The sequence below is a fragment of the Caretta caretta genome, chromosome 13 (assembly GCF_965140235.1).
Source record: "Caretta caretta isolate rCarCar2 chromosome 13, rCarCar1.hap1, whole genome shotgun sequence".
In the NCBI taxonomy this organism is placed as follows: Eukaryota; Metazoa; Chordata; order Testudines; family Cheloniidae; genus Caretta; species Caretta caretta.
The window spans coordinates 4,890,208-4,907,241 of record NC_134218.1 but is presented as its reverse complement, the minus strand read 5'-3'; the positions used below and the strand labels follow the sequence as shown (position 1 = coordinate 4,907,241).

The 17,034-nt window shown below is 48.4% G+C and overlaps 1 protein-coding gene across 4 annotated transcripts in view; it reads left to right on the top strand.

Annotated features, from left to right (window-relative positions):
- Positions 1-17,034, top strand: part of SAMD10 (sterile alpha motif domain containing 10) — a 57,851-nt gene that overhangs the window by 17,291 nt on the left and 23,526 nt on the right. For 2 of the 4 annotated variants that reach the window (XM_048820105.2, XM_075118678.1), the window contains exon 3: positions 8,316-8,484. In XM_048820105.2, coding sequence (XP_048676062.1) covers positions 8,316-8,484 — 169 coding nt within the window. Of the gene's footprint in view, positions 1-8,315; positions 8,485-14,369; positions 14,511-15,008; positions 15,174-15,630; positions 16,867-17,034 lie in introns of those variants that run through there. The other 2 variants (XR_007352690.2, XM_048820103.2) reach the window with 2 other exon arrangements.

Below are 17,034 nucleotides of genomic sequence, written 5' to 3'. Positions count from 1 at the left end.
TGTACGTTCCTCGCCTCTTATGGGACGCTAGCCATGTCTGTGTGCACTGCTGAATGGCCCTTTGTGTTAGAGGGGGCCATTCCAGCATATTTCCAGCATGCTGTCCCCCTAACCCCCACCCTCTGGCAGTGCATGAGGTGTCAGAGTCATAGGCTCTGGCTTGCTCTGATCTCCGACCTCATGCTCCTTTTGCCTGCCTAGCAGGGAAAGAGAAGGCCTGTTCTCCCAGACTGGTCCTGTAATGTGGTGAGAACCCTCCAAACTGACTGATTTTAAGGGGAGTGTCTCTCCCGCGGAGCTCAGAACCTCTCAAGAGCAGGCTCTTGGTTTTGCTTTACGTTCTCATGATGACTTCATAACCTGCAGAATTTAAGAGATGATTATTGAAAGGAGATTTTAAAAAAACCCACCTTGTGGAAGGAGTAGGGGTGGGGAGTGGAACTTGCCTCCCCTTTCCCCCGCAAGCATTGTTAATTCTCTTTTTTTGCAGGGCTTTGAAACTGAAAAGAGAAGAGGTACTTTGATTAGTCAGGCTGCACCTGCCACTGGAGTTCAGTGGCACGTGGGTGCATCAGCAGAGTGCATGCTGGTGTCCTGCACTGAGCAGACGTGGTGACCTGGAGTGAGCATGGGCTCTCTGTTGTACAGACCGTGCTGCAGCGTCCCCTTTGGGTATGTCGATAGTGCAATTGGAGGTGTGATTGCCGCTCAGGTAGACATACCCGCCCTAGCTTCAGTCTAAGTAGGATGGATACAATAGCCGTGAAGACACAGCCACCCAAGCTAGGAATGCAAGTATGCAAGTATGTCCCCAGGGTTCCAGGCCGGCTTGGACGGCCTGAGCTGCCATGTCTTCGCTGCTATTAGTACCCGTGCTAACTAGATTAAAAGTAGTGCAGGAGAGAGCTGCAATCACACACCTCCAACTGCAGTCTAGACTGGCCCTAAAGCCTGCTTTGTGCACGGCATTCAGTACCTGCCACTGAAGCCGAGGGGGTGTAATGCTAGATCTCTGCAGCAGAGATGAGCCTGAGCTACAGAGTCTGGACCGAACTCCCCCAAAGTCCGGGGGTTTGGTTCTGGCCCCATCTCTGCAGTGACTGCCCCGGCGTTCTTTCTCCACAAAGCTGCCATGGGACAGCTCACTGCATTTTGGTCCAGCCAGGACTGGGGGCACCTGCTGTTCTTTCATCGTCAAAGGTCTCACTACAGTCCTGATTGGCCTGTTGTGGCAGGAAGTCGGCAGGTGAACCCACAGGGACATTGTATTTGTTATTACAAGCTATTAACGATAAGGCACTAGTCAGTGCTGCCTCGTCACTGGAGTATTTCCAGGGAGGGAGGCAAAAGGTGCTGACATCAGCAATTCTGCATCATCGGTTCTTTCATTTCCAGTGCAAACTCCTGTTCATCAGAGGCTGAGTTAAGGGTGCCAGAAGCATTTCGCTTTGTGTCTCCAGCTCAGCGTCTCTCTGTGCAGAGACGAGGACCGTGTCTCTCTCTGTGCTGAATGTCTCGGCCTCTGATTTAATTCTGCAGCATTAGAAACCAACCCCACCAACTACAACCGGGCTTCAGAGTAATAGCCGTGTTAGTCTGTATTCACAAAAAGAAAAGGAGTACTTGTGGCACCTTAGAGACTAACATTTAAATAAATGCATAAGCTTTCGTGAGCTACAGCTCACTTCATCGGATGCATACTGTGGAAAGTACAGAAGATCTTTTTATACACACAAACCATGAAAAAATGGGTGGTTATCACTACAAAAGGTTGGTGCTTGAGGACCATTGAAGAACTGGAGAGCCTTGCCATTGACTTTGAATCAGACCCTAAGAGAATATGCAGTGTGCGTGTCTGGCTTTAAACTTGCAATATCTCATTCCAGCTGCGTGTTCATCCTGCCTCCTCCTGGCCAGGGTGCCGCTGAAGTTTAATTTCCTTTCCCTGGCGTTCAGTACGCACTGTGAGTGCAGGGGGGACAGTTCAGTGGCTCCCTCCCCTTTGTGACATGAGTTTGGTGGGTTTCAGTCAAGTGCCCACAATCCAGTTTGTACTAAAAGGGCCCACTTCCACTTGGCAGTGTTGGCAGAGAAGTCAAGGGCTAAAGGCTTGTCCATAAGGCGGCTTAGTGCCTGGGAAGCAGGGGTGTGGATCTCCAGCACGCTAACTGGCTGCGCGGACCCTACTGCCATGCACTGAAAGGTCCTTAGGGCACTTTGACCCGCTGCTGCTTGACGTGGGAGTTGGTGAATGTACGCTAGGGGACTTTTAGTGCCCAAGAGCAGGGACCACCTGGCCGGTCAGTGCGCAGCAAATTCACACAGCCTCAGCTTGCCACGCACTAAGTCTCTGTGTCCATAAACCCTAGGTGACCCATGGAGCTTAAACTCCCGTTTCAGCCTCCCAGGCAGCAGGGCTGAGTCTCCACGGACGGGCAGGCCAGCCTGAGGAAGCTGCCCTGCTGCAGTCTGTGCTGAGCCCATTCTGTGGACAAAGAGAATCCACGCAGGTAGCTGACCCATCCTGCCCAACAGTGACCACTCTGCTCAGGACCCACGGCTGCATCCATGGACTGGCAGGCTCCTTTCCCCTGATGGAAATGTAATTTGCTCATAGGGGACAGGCAAAGGTCTCAAGCATTGGGTGAGATTAACAGGGTCTTGATGAGAAAATCTCCAGCCCATCCAGCTGGAGCTCTGCAGTGACCGAGCTAGAGACGGGTCTGATGGCTGCAGCATGGGTGGTTTTATTTTAGTCCCTGCAGTGAACCCAGGGTGGCCTCCGGAGATGCTCCCTGGAGGGCATTTTTCTCTGGGATTAGAAAAAAAAAGTAGATCTCACTCTCTCCCTGTGGTGATCCACCTCTGGGTCCCTGAGTAGTGGTGACCCACAGACTGTCAGCTGGGGCAGTGGCTCAGTGGAGAAATGCAGCTGTGGTCAGCAAGGTCTCTTGCTAGGAGAGAGGAAAATTAAAGTGACTTACCATCAGAAAAGGACCAGGCAGCAGCTAGGGCTGCAGCCCTGCCCTATGAGCCCTGGGTGCATCCCCTGACTTTCCCAACTCTGTCCCAAGCAGCCATCCTTGTACCCCTTTCCTTGAGCACCTGTGCAAAGTGATGGGGAAGTGGAGCTGGGGTTGAGTCCTGGTTCACTGGGGACTAGGAAGCAAAGCTGCTGCCCCTGTCACACAGTCCCATCAGAAATGGGCCAGGGCATCCACTTGGTTTTTAATACTAACTGCTTTGAAGCTTGTCTTCTCTCCCTGCTGGCTGACTCCAAGTCCCCAAAGCAGGGATTCAAGGTGAGAGAGGTTTCAACTTTTGCTGTCCCTGCAAGCAAGAGAAGCTAATGAAGAAAAGCCTGGTGAATTAATGCAAAGCGATTTCACTGTATTCAAAACCCTTGCCTCGTAGCCCTTTCACATGTGACCCATAGAAGGAGGACATTAAAAGGCATCATACCTTGCAGATGGTTCCTTGGTCTCTTCCCAGTAGAACAGCCTTTAAGGCAGCCTCTACCTCGGTCCCTGAAACACTAGTGTTTGATATTCATGGCTGTGAGTTTATCAGAGAGACAGTTTAGTTCAGCCAGCTGGAAGAGGAGCCATTGATTCATTACACTTCCCCATTTACCACCTTCAGGAGCCCAGGGACTCAAGCTGAGCTTCCAGCTGAGCAGGAATAACAAGAGAGAGAACCTGCAGATGAGTAGGGTTCGGGGTGTGCTGTTCCCACCCTTAGAGCCTGGTTCTCTGGACCCCAACTATAGCTTGAGGAAGTCCCACTGTGACTTTACTGCTCAGAACTGCAGCTGCCCAGGCCAGCAGAGAGAGTCTGAAGATCACTGGGGTGGGGAAAGGAGATTTGAAAGATTCTGATCTGGAGCGAGCAAAGGAAATATTTTATTATATGCTCTGAAAGAGTTTCCAGGTGCAAGGCTGCATCTGTTTGGCTTAGCGGTCACGTTCAAGGCAACGAGGTGTAATCTCAGCCAATTAGGGGGAGAGGTGATTTCAGACAGCTTGCCAATTTGTGAAAACGTGCTCAACCACCAAGAGTTTTGCATGGCTCACTCCTGTCTGGGGAAATTACGTGTTCCTAAGTGCCTATTACCCCGTGGGTGGGTTATTTGGATAAGTGGTGCTGTGGTCTCAGCATTGTTTCTTTGTTTGGTTTTAAAGAGCCATTGTTATGCTCGGGCACTTTGTTTTCCTTTTCCCATCATTGCTTGTTACTTTGATATCTGTGGGCAAATAGTGGTGTTCTGCATTAGAACCAGCCCCTGGTGTTCCATGGTGCATGAATGGGAATGAACTGTGGGGACTCAGGCTGATTTTGGCCATAATGAGGAAAGGCTCCATACAGGCAGGTAACAATCTCCTTCCTGCCCATGGTGCCGTTGAGCTCACTGGAAGATTTGCCCATGTAAGATCATAATCTTGTGAGTCCTCCACGATGGGGAAGAGACATGCAAAGATGTGCGTGGCACTTAAATGAGCAACTTGCTTAACACATGGAACCGAATCCTGGGTGTTTTAAATAGCATTTTGCATCTTTGCTAATTGCTACCCCCAGTGAATTCATTCTCCCAACACCCCTTTGAGGGAGTAAGGGTTGTGACCATTGTTGTCACCAAGACACAGAGAAGTTAAGTGATTTGCTCAAGGCCACAGCAGGAATCCAAATCAGAGTCAGGATTAAGACTCTGAATTCTCTGGCTCCCACTCCTGTGCTCAAACCACTAGGTCAGGCCTTCATCAGAAAACATGTCGGGTGTTGGAGAGAAAATGTTAAAGCCCAAAGTCCTTCCCCTCCTTACTCACCTCCCCGGAATATGAACCTTTTGAATATGTCTTGTTGCATTAGTTTCCGTGAGTCATGGGATATCCAACAGAAACTCTTTGTGACTCCTGGGCCAGATTTCTGAAGGGTCTCAAAGCGTATGTCTACGTTATGCGTGCCGTTAATGTAACCTCATGCAAAGTGGGTAACTGCATGTGCAAATGCCAGTTCTGGTAACTAGTGTGAGCAGTTCCCCAATTTGCGCTCACAAAAATCATGGTAACAGTGCACACAAATGGAGTGTGTATTTAGGCTATTCAGTTGCTATTCAGATTCTTGGAAAATCTTTCCCTCCTGTACACACAGCACCAACACTCATGCATGTGCCCACACACATCTGAGCTATTTTCCCAAAATTCCCCCAAAAGATCTCGGGAGGGATTCTCCCGCGCCTTATAGCCCCTGTATGATGTAGTGGTGTACTGAGGCCTTAAACACTTCTAAGATGGCCGGGGGGAAATTCTCCTGGTACAGGCACTGTTGGCAGCTGAGGGCTGCTCTACACAGACCCCCCTGAAGTGCTGATGGGCACGGCTCAGGATAGAAAGGGTCATGTCGGACCCACGGCTGTAATGCTGAGGAAGGAGCTATCATCTCCTAGTACTATGTGTGACTGAGGCTTTCAGGGCAGGTGGAGGCAGGGGGAAGGAATAAATAAGTGCTTTCTGGCCTGTGCATTAGTGCGTAACGGCCCTGAGCATTCGTTGTAATTGGATTCCTAACTAGCAAAGTCACGGCTGGCTGGGGCATCTTCACAGAACGGTTCCCGGGAACGTCACATACGCTCTTCTGTGAAAGGGAAGGAAATAGCCCGTGACAGACCCCCCTTCCATCCCCCGCACCCCCATCAAGCCCCCGTCACAGAGATGAAATGAGAATTCAAAAAGATGGAGCTTTCCTGTTTATCCAGGGGAAGATGCAGCAGCCATGCCGGCATTAAATCACACACAGCAGGGGAGTGGGTGGTGTGACATCCTGGCACCCCCTTATTCACCATTGTCAGGTAATTAGGATATGTTTTGTAGGAAGTATGCCTTGTGAGGTATCATTCTCAAAGTCTTGTCTGCTGGACAGTGATATCTCATTGGATTGTATGTGTTATCATCATATGTGAAGTTATGGAGTTTGGCTATGTGTGTGTTACCAAAATATGTTGGAGGTTGAAAACACCCACAAGCAGCCTTTCACGTACAACAATAAAAAGGCCAAACAATGTTAATGGCTTATTGAGGAAATGCACACAAGCACAAGGAGTACCCCAGAAACTGGGCACAATAGAAACCTCTCAGAGATAGCACTACCCAATGGGAACTGTCTGACCCAGGTCACAGCAAAAAAGCTTTCCAGCAAGGGGAAGAAGATATAAAAAGGGGGAAATGACATTGTGATGGTATCTCACTCTCCCTACAACAACACACCTGGAAACACCTGAGGAACAAAGACTGAACTGGGGGAAGTGAGGTCCCAGGCTAAAGGGATTTCTAGCCTATGTATGAAAACCTGGGAAACCCAGCCAGCAAAGCCAAGACAGCTTGTGCCTTAAGAATCTGCCAACCTGTTTATCACTCAGGGTGAAAATTTGCTAATTCATATCCTACCTATCTAGTATGTTAAACCCAGTTTGTGGTTTTGTTTATTTACTAGGTAATCTGCTTTGATCTGTTGGCTATCACTTAAAATCTATCCTTTTGTAGTTAATAAACTTATTTTGTGGTTTAATCCAAACCAGTTTGCATTTGACTAAGGTATCTGGGAAAAATCTCCGTTTGGTTACCAAAAGTGTGCACGGTCTTCTTCACGTTGAGGGCGAGGCGGACCGGGTATTAAACCAGATTTGGCCAGGTTTGACCAAGGCAGGACGGTACTGCTCTGAGTCCTAGGTGGGCAAGCTGGTAGTTAGAGAGCCTGCATGTGACTGCAGCTGGGCATGTCCCTACCTGTGTAAATACTGGTGAAAGTGCAAAGCTTGGAGGGCTTTGCAATTTGTCACAGCAGCACAGTGTGAGAGGAAGCCCAGGCTGGTGGGTCAGAGGGCTCAGTAGTACTCCAGTTCCAGATAGCATCCCAGGGGAAACCCGTCACAGGTGGCTCAAGGACCGGCAATTGGAGAGATCGCCTTTAGGCCCTGGGTTGCTGGTTTTCATCCACCAGAGGTCGATGCTGATGATAAACTGTCTGCACCCTGTGTCAGGAGTTGGGCGGGTCTCAGCCCCATCCTCTCTGGACAGGTGCCTCCCGCAAACAATCCTCACCACTGATAGTGATTGGCAGCCTGCAGGGGAAGGTGCTGGGACTGGTGGATATGGAGGGAAGAGAGATGACAGAGTTATTTGTTTGGGGGAGGTCAGAGTATTGGCTTGATAGGCTTTGTGGGGCTCAGGTTGCAGTTACTCTTGGGAGCCTGCCTGCACTTTTCTCTCCTCTCGGAGGCTCTTGTTCAAGAAACGCTCTGGCGAAAGAGCCTCCGTGATTATGGGTGCAAATCGGACGAGTGCACCTCCGAGAGCTAACGAGGCTGGGTCACGCCTCACTCGCCACGTGCAGGTGCATTTACCCCGTTTGCCCATGCAGCTCCGAGCACGTTGCTGGAGTGCTCTTGCAAAGACTTTTTTTTAAATATAGGTGCAGCTGGGCCTTGACTGTTTGAAAAGCAGCAGTAAGTTGTGAAGGTGCTTACTGGCGAGCAGCTGAGCACAGGTGCTATCTGCCTGTGCACTGAACGAAGACACGCGGTGTTTGCATTGCTCCTGGCAGTACCTCTCAGTCAGGGCAGTACCATGAGCGACAATGCTTCTGAGACAAATGTTGCCATATTGTTAGTATTAGTCTGTATGTAGGCAACCTAGGAGCCCTGTTCTGCACCCCGTTGTGCTAGCCACTGTGCATACAAAGAGGGAAAGATGGTCCCTGTCCCACACAGCTTACAGTCTAAACACAGGATGAGGTAATGGGTGGAGAGAGCAGATGTGGGGAGGACAGACTGACAGGGAAATTATCCTGATTAGTACAGTAAGCAGCAGTCATAGCATGCCCATGCAATGCAGCATCCTTCCTGAATGCCTGCTTTCTGGGAAAGACAGGACAATGCAGGAGTAGAATATGCAGCTGGGGTGTGGTCAATAGGTTTGCCATGGATCCAAGTTCTCCTCTCTCCCTTCTGCAGTTGGTTTGTTAGCTTCCGTCCATGCATGGTTTCCTACAACTCGCCTGTGGCTGCTTCTGGACACGCCAATAAGAAAAAGACCTTTAGGAGGGTTAGGATGATCTTACAAAGTATCTTGGGCAATGTTATGCAGGCATTCCTGCTACCGACTGTGGGGTTCTCCCTTCCAGACTATCCAAGCACCTCTCTTCTCCAGAGATGTTTCAGCCTGGCCTCTGTTCATCCCATGGCTGAGTTTTTTCTTCCTGGTGGTACTGAAGTCCATTAACACCCTCCCCTTTCTCTGTTTCCTGCTTCCAAACCTCTGTAGAGTCGTCCCTGTGATCACTATGGCATTTACCATACCAGCCCCACGCTAGGCAGCCTTACCAAGCCGGTGGTGTTATGGACCCAACAGGATGTGTGCAGATGGCTAAAGAAACACTGTCCCCATAACTATCTCATCTATGTGGAGGCCTTTTCCCATCACGCTATCACAGGTACAGTAGATGCTCCCTCTCCAGCTGGTACTAATTGAAAAATGCTGATGATGAGTAAAGACTTTTGGTGGTTGTTGCGTACAGGTGGTTTGGTTTATTAACAGAACTAGCCGAATGTGATTCACGTTTCCCCAACACCTCTCCCTCAAGACAGCTCAGTCCTCACCTGTAGCTAACACCACGCTCAGAGCTAGAGGGGAGCCTTCAGCCAAACCCCTTGATCCAAATACCATTTCAGGGCCCAGGGGTTTGGAATCAACCCCCAGATCCGAACTCTGCACGAGACCCCTACCTCTATGAATCAAGCCAGAGTCATGCCTCTGTAGGGTAGGGTGCTGGGCCCAGCTCTGATCTGTCTGCACCCAAAGCCCAGGCCATTTAAAACCCTAGCTTACACTGCAGGGGGACTGTCTTTTGACAGGCAAAGTTGGTCTTTGGGTCCCATGAGGGCTTTGACATCCCTGATTTAAAGGGAAATTTCAGCTACTTTTCTTTCTTTAAGTAAGTTTCTCTCCCATTTCCCTGCTCAGGCAGCCATGGGGAGCATGAGGAGAGGCAGCAGCAAAAACTGCTTCACACTCCCACCCCAGAATGCTAAGACCGGCTCTAATCAGCCGACTTTCTTCCTGGCCCTCTGCTAACCAACACCTGGGAGGAGCTCCTTAGCCACAATCTCTTTAAGCTGACGGGTTCTGAGAAGGGCTAGGGGCTTTGTCAGGATGTCACAGCAGTCTTTTAAAATAAACTGTAAGGCGAGATCTTATGTTCAAGTATCTGTCTAGGCACCTGAAGGTGACATCGTGAAAGACGGATCTTCCATTGTTGTTTGCAGTGTAGCTGTAGCCGTGTTGGTCCCAGGATATCAGAGAGACAAGGCGGGTGAGGGAATATCTTTTATTGGACCAACTTCTGTTGGAGAAAGAGACAAGCTTTCAAGCTCCACAGATCTTTTCTTCAGGTCTGGGAAAGGTGCACACTCCATATCTGATCTCCTTCCTCATCCTCAAAGGAAACCTGCACAACACCTTCAAAAGACAAGCCTGGGAGCTTACATTCATAACTGTGCTAGACATTAAAAATCATGGACTCAGTAACAGACACTGGATTTATGGCTCATTATAACAATCTGTATAACACACTAACCCTCTTTGTCCTGCATCTGCAGAGGTGTTAGCTGCCCACTTCACCTTGAATGGTCTCTTGCAACATGTGTTAACTCCTTAAGTTTAACAATCTGTTCCACTGTGACCCTCTGAGTACCTTTCCCAGACCTGAGGAATTGCTCTGTGTAAGATCAAAAGCTTGCCTTTTCAATCAACGGAAGTCAGTCCAATCAAAGCTATCACCTCCCCCACCTTATTTCTTTAATAAACAAGAGTCAGGGCTTACTATTTTAACAGCACAATTTAACCATTTCCAGTTTCTTTCCCAGTTCAGAATTTAGGCGGCTGTGCAGAATTTAGGCGGCTGTGGGTTTTGTGTGAAAAGAGGAAACGAGTGAACAGAAGGCTGTCCTCTTTCGAATCCTGTCACTCCAGAGTCTGAGTAGCTAGGTTCTCCACTGTTGTATCTGAGCACCTGGTAATGAGTCAGAGACTTTTATCCCCCACACCACCCCTGAGAGGTAGGAAAATATTAATCCCAGTCTATAGAAGTGGGACTGAGGCTAAGTTCAATTAAATGACTGGCCCAAGAGTCAGGCATTGAACCCAGGTCCTCTGAGTCCTTATCTTGTTCCCTAGTTACTAAGCCATTCTTCCTATCTGCCTTGCTGTTTATTGCTCTGCTCAATGCAGCAAGTAGACTCATCATCTCATATGATATTATTAAGGAGCCTGATGTGACCAAAAAAAAATGGAAGTGACTGGAAAAGTCAGTAGAAATGCAGAGATGATTGAGGATTAAATATTAAACAAATTTCCTGTTCCTCATAATATCAATTTCCTACCTCATCATTTGTTGCTGATTGCATTGCATGCCAAAAGCTGCAGGGTTAGACATGGGAACTTGTTCACCTTTTCATTCTGCAGCAGCCAAGGAAGAGGCTGAAAATGCCATCAAAAGCCTTTAACCCAATGATACACCAGAAAGTGGGCCCTCTGCACCTCAAATATGAGCAAAACGTGGAACTAAAGCTAAGGAACATTTTGCAGAATGTACATAATGTGTGAATGGGACAGTTTGCTCTGGTTCTATATATTCAAATTCAGTTTACTTAGGTTTAGGTTGAGTTCAGATGCATCTACAAGGCAAATCATGCCTAGGTGGTGTATTAGAAATCAACAGTTGCAAAATCTCATAAGCTGTTCTTGCAAGAACGTTGACCCAAACTATCGACTATGATAATATCAGCTGGATAAAAATCTTAACAAATTGTTTTTGCAAACAATTTCAAAATGTCTAAGTTGTTTCTGTTTTGCAGCATTCAAAACAGACCTATTTTTTTCATTGTCTGGGATTTTTAAAATGTATTTTGTTTTGTTTTTGCAAAACATTTTAATCTATTTTCATCAAAACCAGTTTTCAATACATAAAAATATTTGGATAATGCTTTTGATAAAGTGTTGTGAAAAATTTTGCAAAAGAAGACAAGCTTAAAAAAGTCACCAGCTTTTTGTGAATTTCTTTGTTTTCTAAAAAGGGCCATTTTTTGTTTTAAGAAAAATAAATGAAGCCAGCTCTGCTGATATCCTGATATTTTGCCCATCTCGGAAGACGTAAATCTAGTGAGATCAGCAGTTGTAGTAAGACTTCCACCATCTTCAGCAAAAATCTCATCAGCGACTGTTCTCGCAAGATTTTGCTACATCCAAACAGAAACCAGAAAATACCAGAGACCTCTCCCAGTTCTGGATCCAACCTAGAACCAAAGCCCTAGGCAGTGGGTTAATATGTGAGGATCCACCCACTTCTCCCTCAAACTCTCAAAGGCTTCAGATCTGAGATTCTGCTACTGTCCTATGTCCCACACACACATACTATAGACAAAGTTCTGCCCTGGAATGCGTACACATGAATCCCTTTCATTTCAATGGATGGCTAAATTAGCATTACCAAAGGAGGACTCTAATCAGCTGATGAAGGTTGTAGCCAAGCTGTCACTGGGAATAACCACAAAGGCCAGGGCTCATTAGTTTGTTACAGAAAGGTAGTCAACACCAGCTCTTTCCCTGCTCCAGAAATAACAACAAAGCAAAGCAATAACCTAGTTCAAGAAGTTTCATTATAGTAAATACCTGCCGTTCTCAAGCGGTTAAAGGGTCTTTGATCTTCAGCCTCATATTGCACAATCTACCCACATTATTGGTGGGCAGGTATTGGTAACACTGCACATCTGGCCAGGTGTTATTGCTTACATATGTATTTAATATCGAGGTACCTGATATGGTCACATAAATTACACTTTTTTCAGGTGTTAGACTGCAGCAGAGTATCCTAAAATAGTAAATCAGGGGCTGTTTGATCTGAAGAACAAAGGGATGTTTGTAGAAGAACATCAAGAAAGACAGTAAGCGAAGCTGCAGAATCAATATTTTAAAGTTTTCAATTAGCCAGCTGGGTGTTGGTAGTCAAAGTAGTGTCCGCTCCACGGGTGTGTCTCTCTGAGAGGACACCCAGAAAATGAATCAAGTCCCCACAAAGCAAACATAATTGACTCAGTCCCGGCCTCTTTTTCCTCCCTCTCTACCTCACACAGAACCACTAGTCTGCAGCCTGCTTTGTGAGGCAGAGATGGATAATACCATGCTTTGCCAGGAGAAGGCAGCGGGGAAGGGAGCGAGTGAGATGGGAAGCTGTATGCCTTTGTCTCATGCCCTAGAGGAATGATACTACGGCTCTAATGTAACAGCTCACCCAAGTCCTTGCATCGGAAATAAAGGAAGAATTAGCAAATGTACTCTGGGAGGCAGGGACAAAAGCTGGCTGTAAAACCCCTCTTCTGATAGCCCCTGGACTGGAGGAGAATGGCTGTGACTAAAAGCGCTGATGAGAACGTTAATGTGTTCTGATGGGTACTTCTAATTTAACTCCTCACATTGCCAGTATACCAGAGAAGAGCGGAGCCGGGGCATTCCAAACAATATGTCCTAATGCAGGAGATGGAGCTGACAAATAGAAAGCTCCTGCCTTTAGGGATTACGTGATCTGAGGGGCAAGCCCTTGACCCAAACTTTAAGATTAGGGCTCCCACCATGCCACTGTCTGACAACTGAGAGTTTCAGGAATGCCAGAGGATGGTGAAGGGTGCCCAGTGACTGTTAGGTTCTGTTTGATTTAGCCCAGCCCTTAACAAGCAGGGTGAGTGACTAGATCTTTTGCTGAGACAGAAGATGGTCCTAGCCTTGTGTGAGTACTCGCACAGCCCTTGCAGCTGTGTCGTGGGAGAGCCCCGCTGGTTACCCTCTAGGGCAGGCTCACTGAACCCACAAATGGAATGTTTACACTGAGTGGCAGTACACACTGGCAGTTGTGCATTCAACAGTAAACCCCCTGCTGGGAACAAGCGTGCCAGCATGGCTTTATTTGCAGAAAAACACTTCCCCCCGTTCCTGATTTTACTTTCCATGACCACCTGGAATAGGCCCTAGGTACAGCCCAGGCTCCTGTACTCCTTGCACGAGGCTCTGAGCAATAGAGCACTTACTGCCGGCCACAGAAGTCATTTTGACAGAGACATAAATCTTGTCAGTGCCGGACTGAGACTCTCCCCATGAAGGGAGCTGGGGAGAGTCATCAATATACAATTCAATTTCCGAACAGTCTTACTGGAGGTGCATTACGATTCAGCCTAAGAACATGATAAGGCAGCAGCTAACACTACATGTGTGCATCTCTGGTATAATTCTTTTGTATTGTTGGGTTGCTGCTGAGGCTGTTGCGTAGCTGTGTTAGGTGATCACTGCTGGAGGGGGCTGCATTTGTCACCATTTCTTCCCCTCCGCCCTTCTTGCCTTTCTGATGAACGGAATTCAGGTTCTTATTTGTTCTGCATTTGGGGGATGAATTTTCAACATGCCCCTCCCCATTAGCAGATACAAATGCCAGGTTATATGTGTGGATGTTTGATGTTTTCAGCTTGATCATGTGGCCGTTACTCATGGGGCACTTTTGAAGCCTGTTTGGGTACCTGGCCTCACTGTGCTAGGACTCTTCCTGATGGCTGCCTGTTGGAAGCATGCACCTTTTGACCCAAGTGGTTAGCCAAAAATTCAAGGTCTTGTGGGCTGTTCCAGTTAGGAGGAGAAATTGGTGATGGAATCAGGTGATTCTCTGATGCAGTCCTGTTGATTTGCATAGAACGTACAAAGTCCTGTTTCCCTGAACCAGCAGGAATCAAATAACAAGAGATGGCGTCTTTGTTCTGAGCCCCTTTTCCAGCCACCGCTTAGCCCAAAAGCTCTCTCTTAGCTTTTCTCAGGGCCACGTTGCTAGTGCTTTTTCTGACAGCGTCCTTGGCTTTCTGCTGCTTCTCACCCTGCTTCTCTGGTCTACTTCCTGTGTCTCTGAGACACCCAGACACCCACAGCTCCACCAATCAATGCCCCAGCCCCTGTGTTTGCCATGACAGTTCCCAGGGAAACCCCTTGGGCCTCAGACTTCAATTTTTACTCAAGCCTTGCCAAATGCCTGTTTTTGGTGGTGGCTCCTATTGTTTCAGCTATCTGGTTATAGGAAGGAGTTTAGTGGCTTTTTTACATCCATCCTGGCAGCTGCTACACCCACCAACTCCAACAGTGGTTAACCCAGCGCCTGCCTATGGAATCTGGCCGGTGTTCCCAGCGCCTGGCTTTCCTAAGCACTCACCATTTCACCGCTGACGCGAGTCAGAGCTATCTTGCTCCGTCACTCTGAATGAGCGCTGTCTCTTCGCTTGCGTTCGGCAGGTCGGGCACTGTTGCGGCTGAACGCAGAGAAGCTGCAGCGTATGGGCATTATTCACGAGTCTCAGCGGCAGGAGGTCCTCCAGCAAGTCCTGCAACTCCAGGTGCGGGAGGAGGTCCGGAACCTACAGCTGCTCAGCCAAGGTACTTGGGAGGGCGAGGAGGGGCTGTGAAGCAGCAGCCATGAATCCTTTGGTGACTGCAGTGGTACGTGCCTTGCTCTGCCGTCATTGGGTAAATGCCAACATTCTTGGGGCCTGAAAGGGGAAAAGGGTCAGATGGCTTGGGCTAGGTAATGGATTGTGGCATGTTTCGTCTGTAGGTCACCAGTTCGAATCCAGCCCGGGTCGGCTCTGACTGACAGTTGTTGTGGCCAATGGCTATGTGGTGGCCTGCATGCAATCGGTTTGATGATGTCAGTTCCCTGGGGATAGGTGACCTCCTCTCAAAAGCAACCCCCATTAAGTACTACCTAGGATCCCAGGCATGAGAACCATTCTTCTGCCCTTGGCATCGTCACTACAGAACAGGGCTCAGCTACACTGTGGAGCTTCTGCTTTCTTGGAGATTAGCAGAGAGCATCAGTCAGCTCCTTCCGCTGACACAGGCAATGCCATTGTTCCTTTTGCAACACTGTCTTAGACCCAAGCCACAGCCGGGGACCCTCCATGGTGCCTTAGCCTGCTCTCCCAGGATTTCTCAAGGCTCAAGCCCAAAATGAGGACTGCAAGGGAATAGAGGAGGAAACTTGGAACAATACAGGACTGAATTCTCTGACGCTGCTTCCTTTAGGGCCATATTCCCGACGTAAGTCATAGCAAAGCTGAGTCTAAGCCAAGGGCCCCTTCCATTAGCACTGAGGGACAGCTGGCTCTCTGGGGTGCAGCACGGCATTTGTGACAGCTGTAAAGAGGCAGCGAAGTTCTCTGTGCTTTGCAGTGGGCACGCTCTCTAAGGCCTGGTCTGCACTCAAAAATTAGGTCAGCCCAGCAACATCGCTCAGGGGTGTGAAAAATCATAGTTAAGCCGACCTAACCCATGGTGTAGATGGGGTAGAAGAATTCTTCCGTTGATCTAGCTACTGCCTCTGAGGGGGTGGATTACCTACTCCGACGGGCTCTTGGCATAGGTGGTGTTTACACAGGAGCACGATAGTGGTGCTGCTGTAGCCATTCCGCAGTAGAGTTTCAGGTGTAGACAAGACCTAAGCTATTGCACTGCAGGCTTGGCGTTCATCCTCTTCTCTCTTTCCTCCTTATTCCAGCTTCTTTTGGAAACGTCTCCTAGCCGAGCCGTCTGTTCGGCAGATTGTTCCAACACTGTGAACCGAGCACCTCTGGGATGGACTGTGGACCACAGATATGAAAACCTGAATCGCATGCTTGGAATATAAAGAGACAGTTTCCAAACCACTCATGGGTCTTCTCTCCCTCCCTTCTCTCTCTCTCTCTCTCGGTCTCTCTTTTATTAATATTTTCCTGTGCAGAGATCAGACATTTTCTCCAGCAGACATGGCTGACAATTAGAGGCAAACTAGGAAAATGGTCACCAGGACATGTGACATGCTCCCGTCTGGGATCCAGTCAATCACAGGGGGAAAGACCTCAAGATGAATGTGGTAGCTGGAGACAGTTCATTTTAAGGTCATTCTTAGGACTAATGACATGGTCATTCTTGGGACTAATCAAAACCATGCACCGTGAAACCACATGTGCCCCAATGACATGCTTTAACCAGGAGGGCCTCTGGGCCCAGCGGAGGCTGCAGATGTCCCCAGACTCTGCTAGTGTCAATGCCTCAGAGCTTACTGGGGAAGCTTTAGTTCTCTCTTCAGACTGGGCTGTCTTCCAGTGTCCTAGGAGATAACGTTAGTAGCAGCAAATAAGATGACTGGACAAGCCAGAAAAACTAACGGCAGAGCCAAACCCCCGGAGATTGGCTTCGCTTTGTGAATTAAAGAGCTGAGTCACTGAAGCCAGAACGCTTACCCATAAAAGAGAACATGCAGGATCCACACACTCGATAAGGTCACTGTGACCTCTGAGAAGCAGCACCAGGAAACATTCATTGGGCTGGCCTTGTCCTCATTTATGGGAATATGGAGGAACCCTGATTAGTTGGTCTGCTTTGGCTCCACCCACCTCTGTGACTGGTTTCTGCACTGCCGATGCAGTCAGAGCCGAGGGAGAACAGGCAGTCCTCTTTGTAAAGCTCAGAAATGTTGGCTGAGGGAAACTATGCCGTGGCCAAAGGCCTTGCCTGACTGTCAGCCTACAAAACGGCAAGCTCCTAACAGTTCATGAAGCTCACACTGGCTGTATTTATAATGCGGTGGAGCCTCCGGGGTAGTTTGGTGCAACAGGATGTGGTGGCAGGACTGGGCAGGAGACTGGCTTAAGGGCTGAGAATCAAGAGTTCTTTGATGCAATATTCCATTGCTTTTGTGTCCTCTCATACCCTTCATCTAGAGAACTCCTTATAAAACCTCCATGTTTGTTTATATTTTTTTCCCCTGGTTCATTTGCATTTCGAGCTTTCACCCAGGGTTCTGTTCTGAATTCTGATTCTCCACCGCACACAATAATCCAGGTCTGAAGCCTGAACTGCTATCCAGGAGCATCCTGGCATTGCTGCTGCTTGCCCTGGCTCATGAAATGCAGGCGCCTTT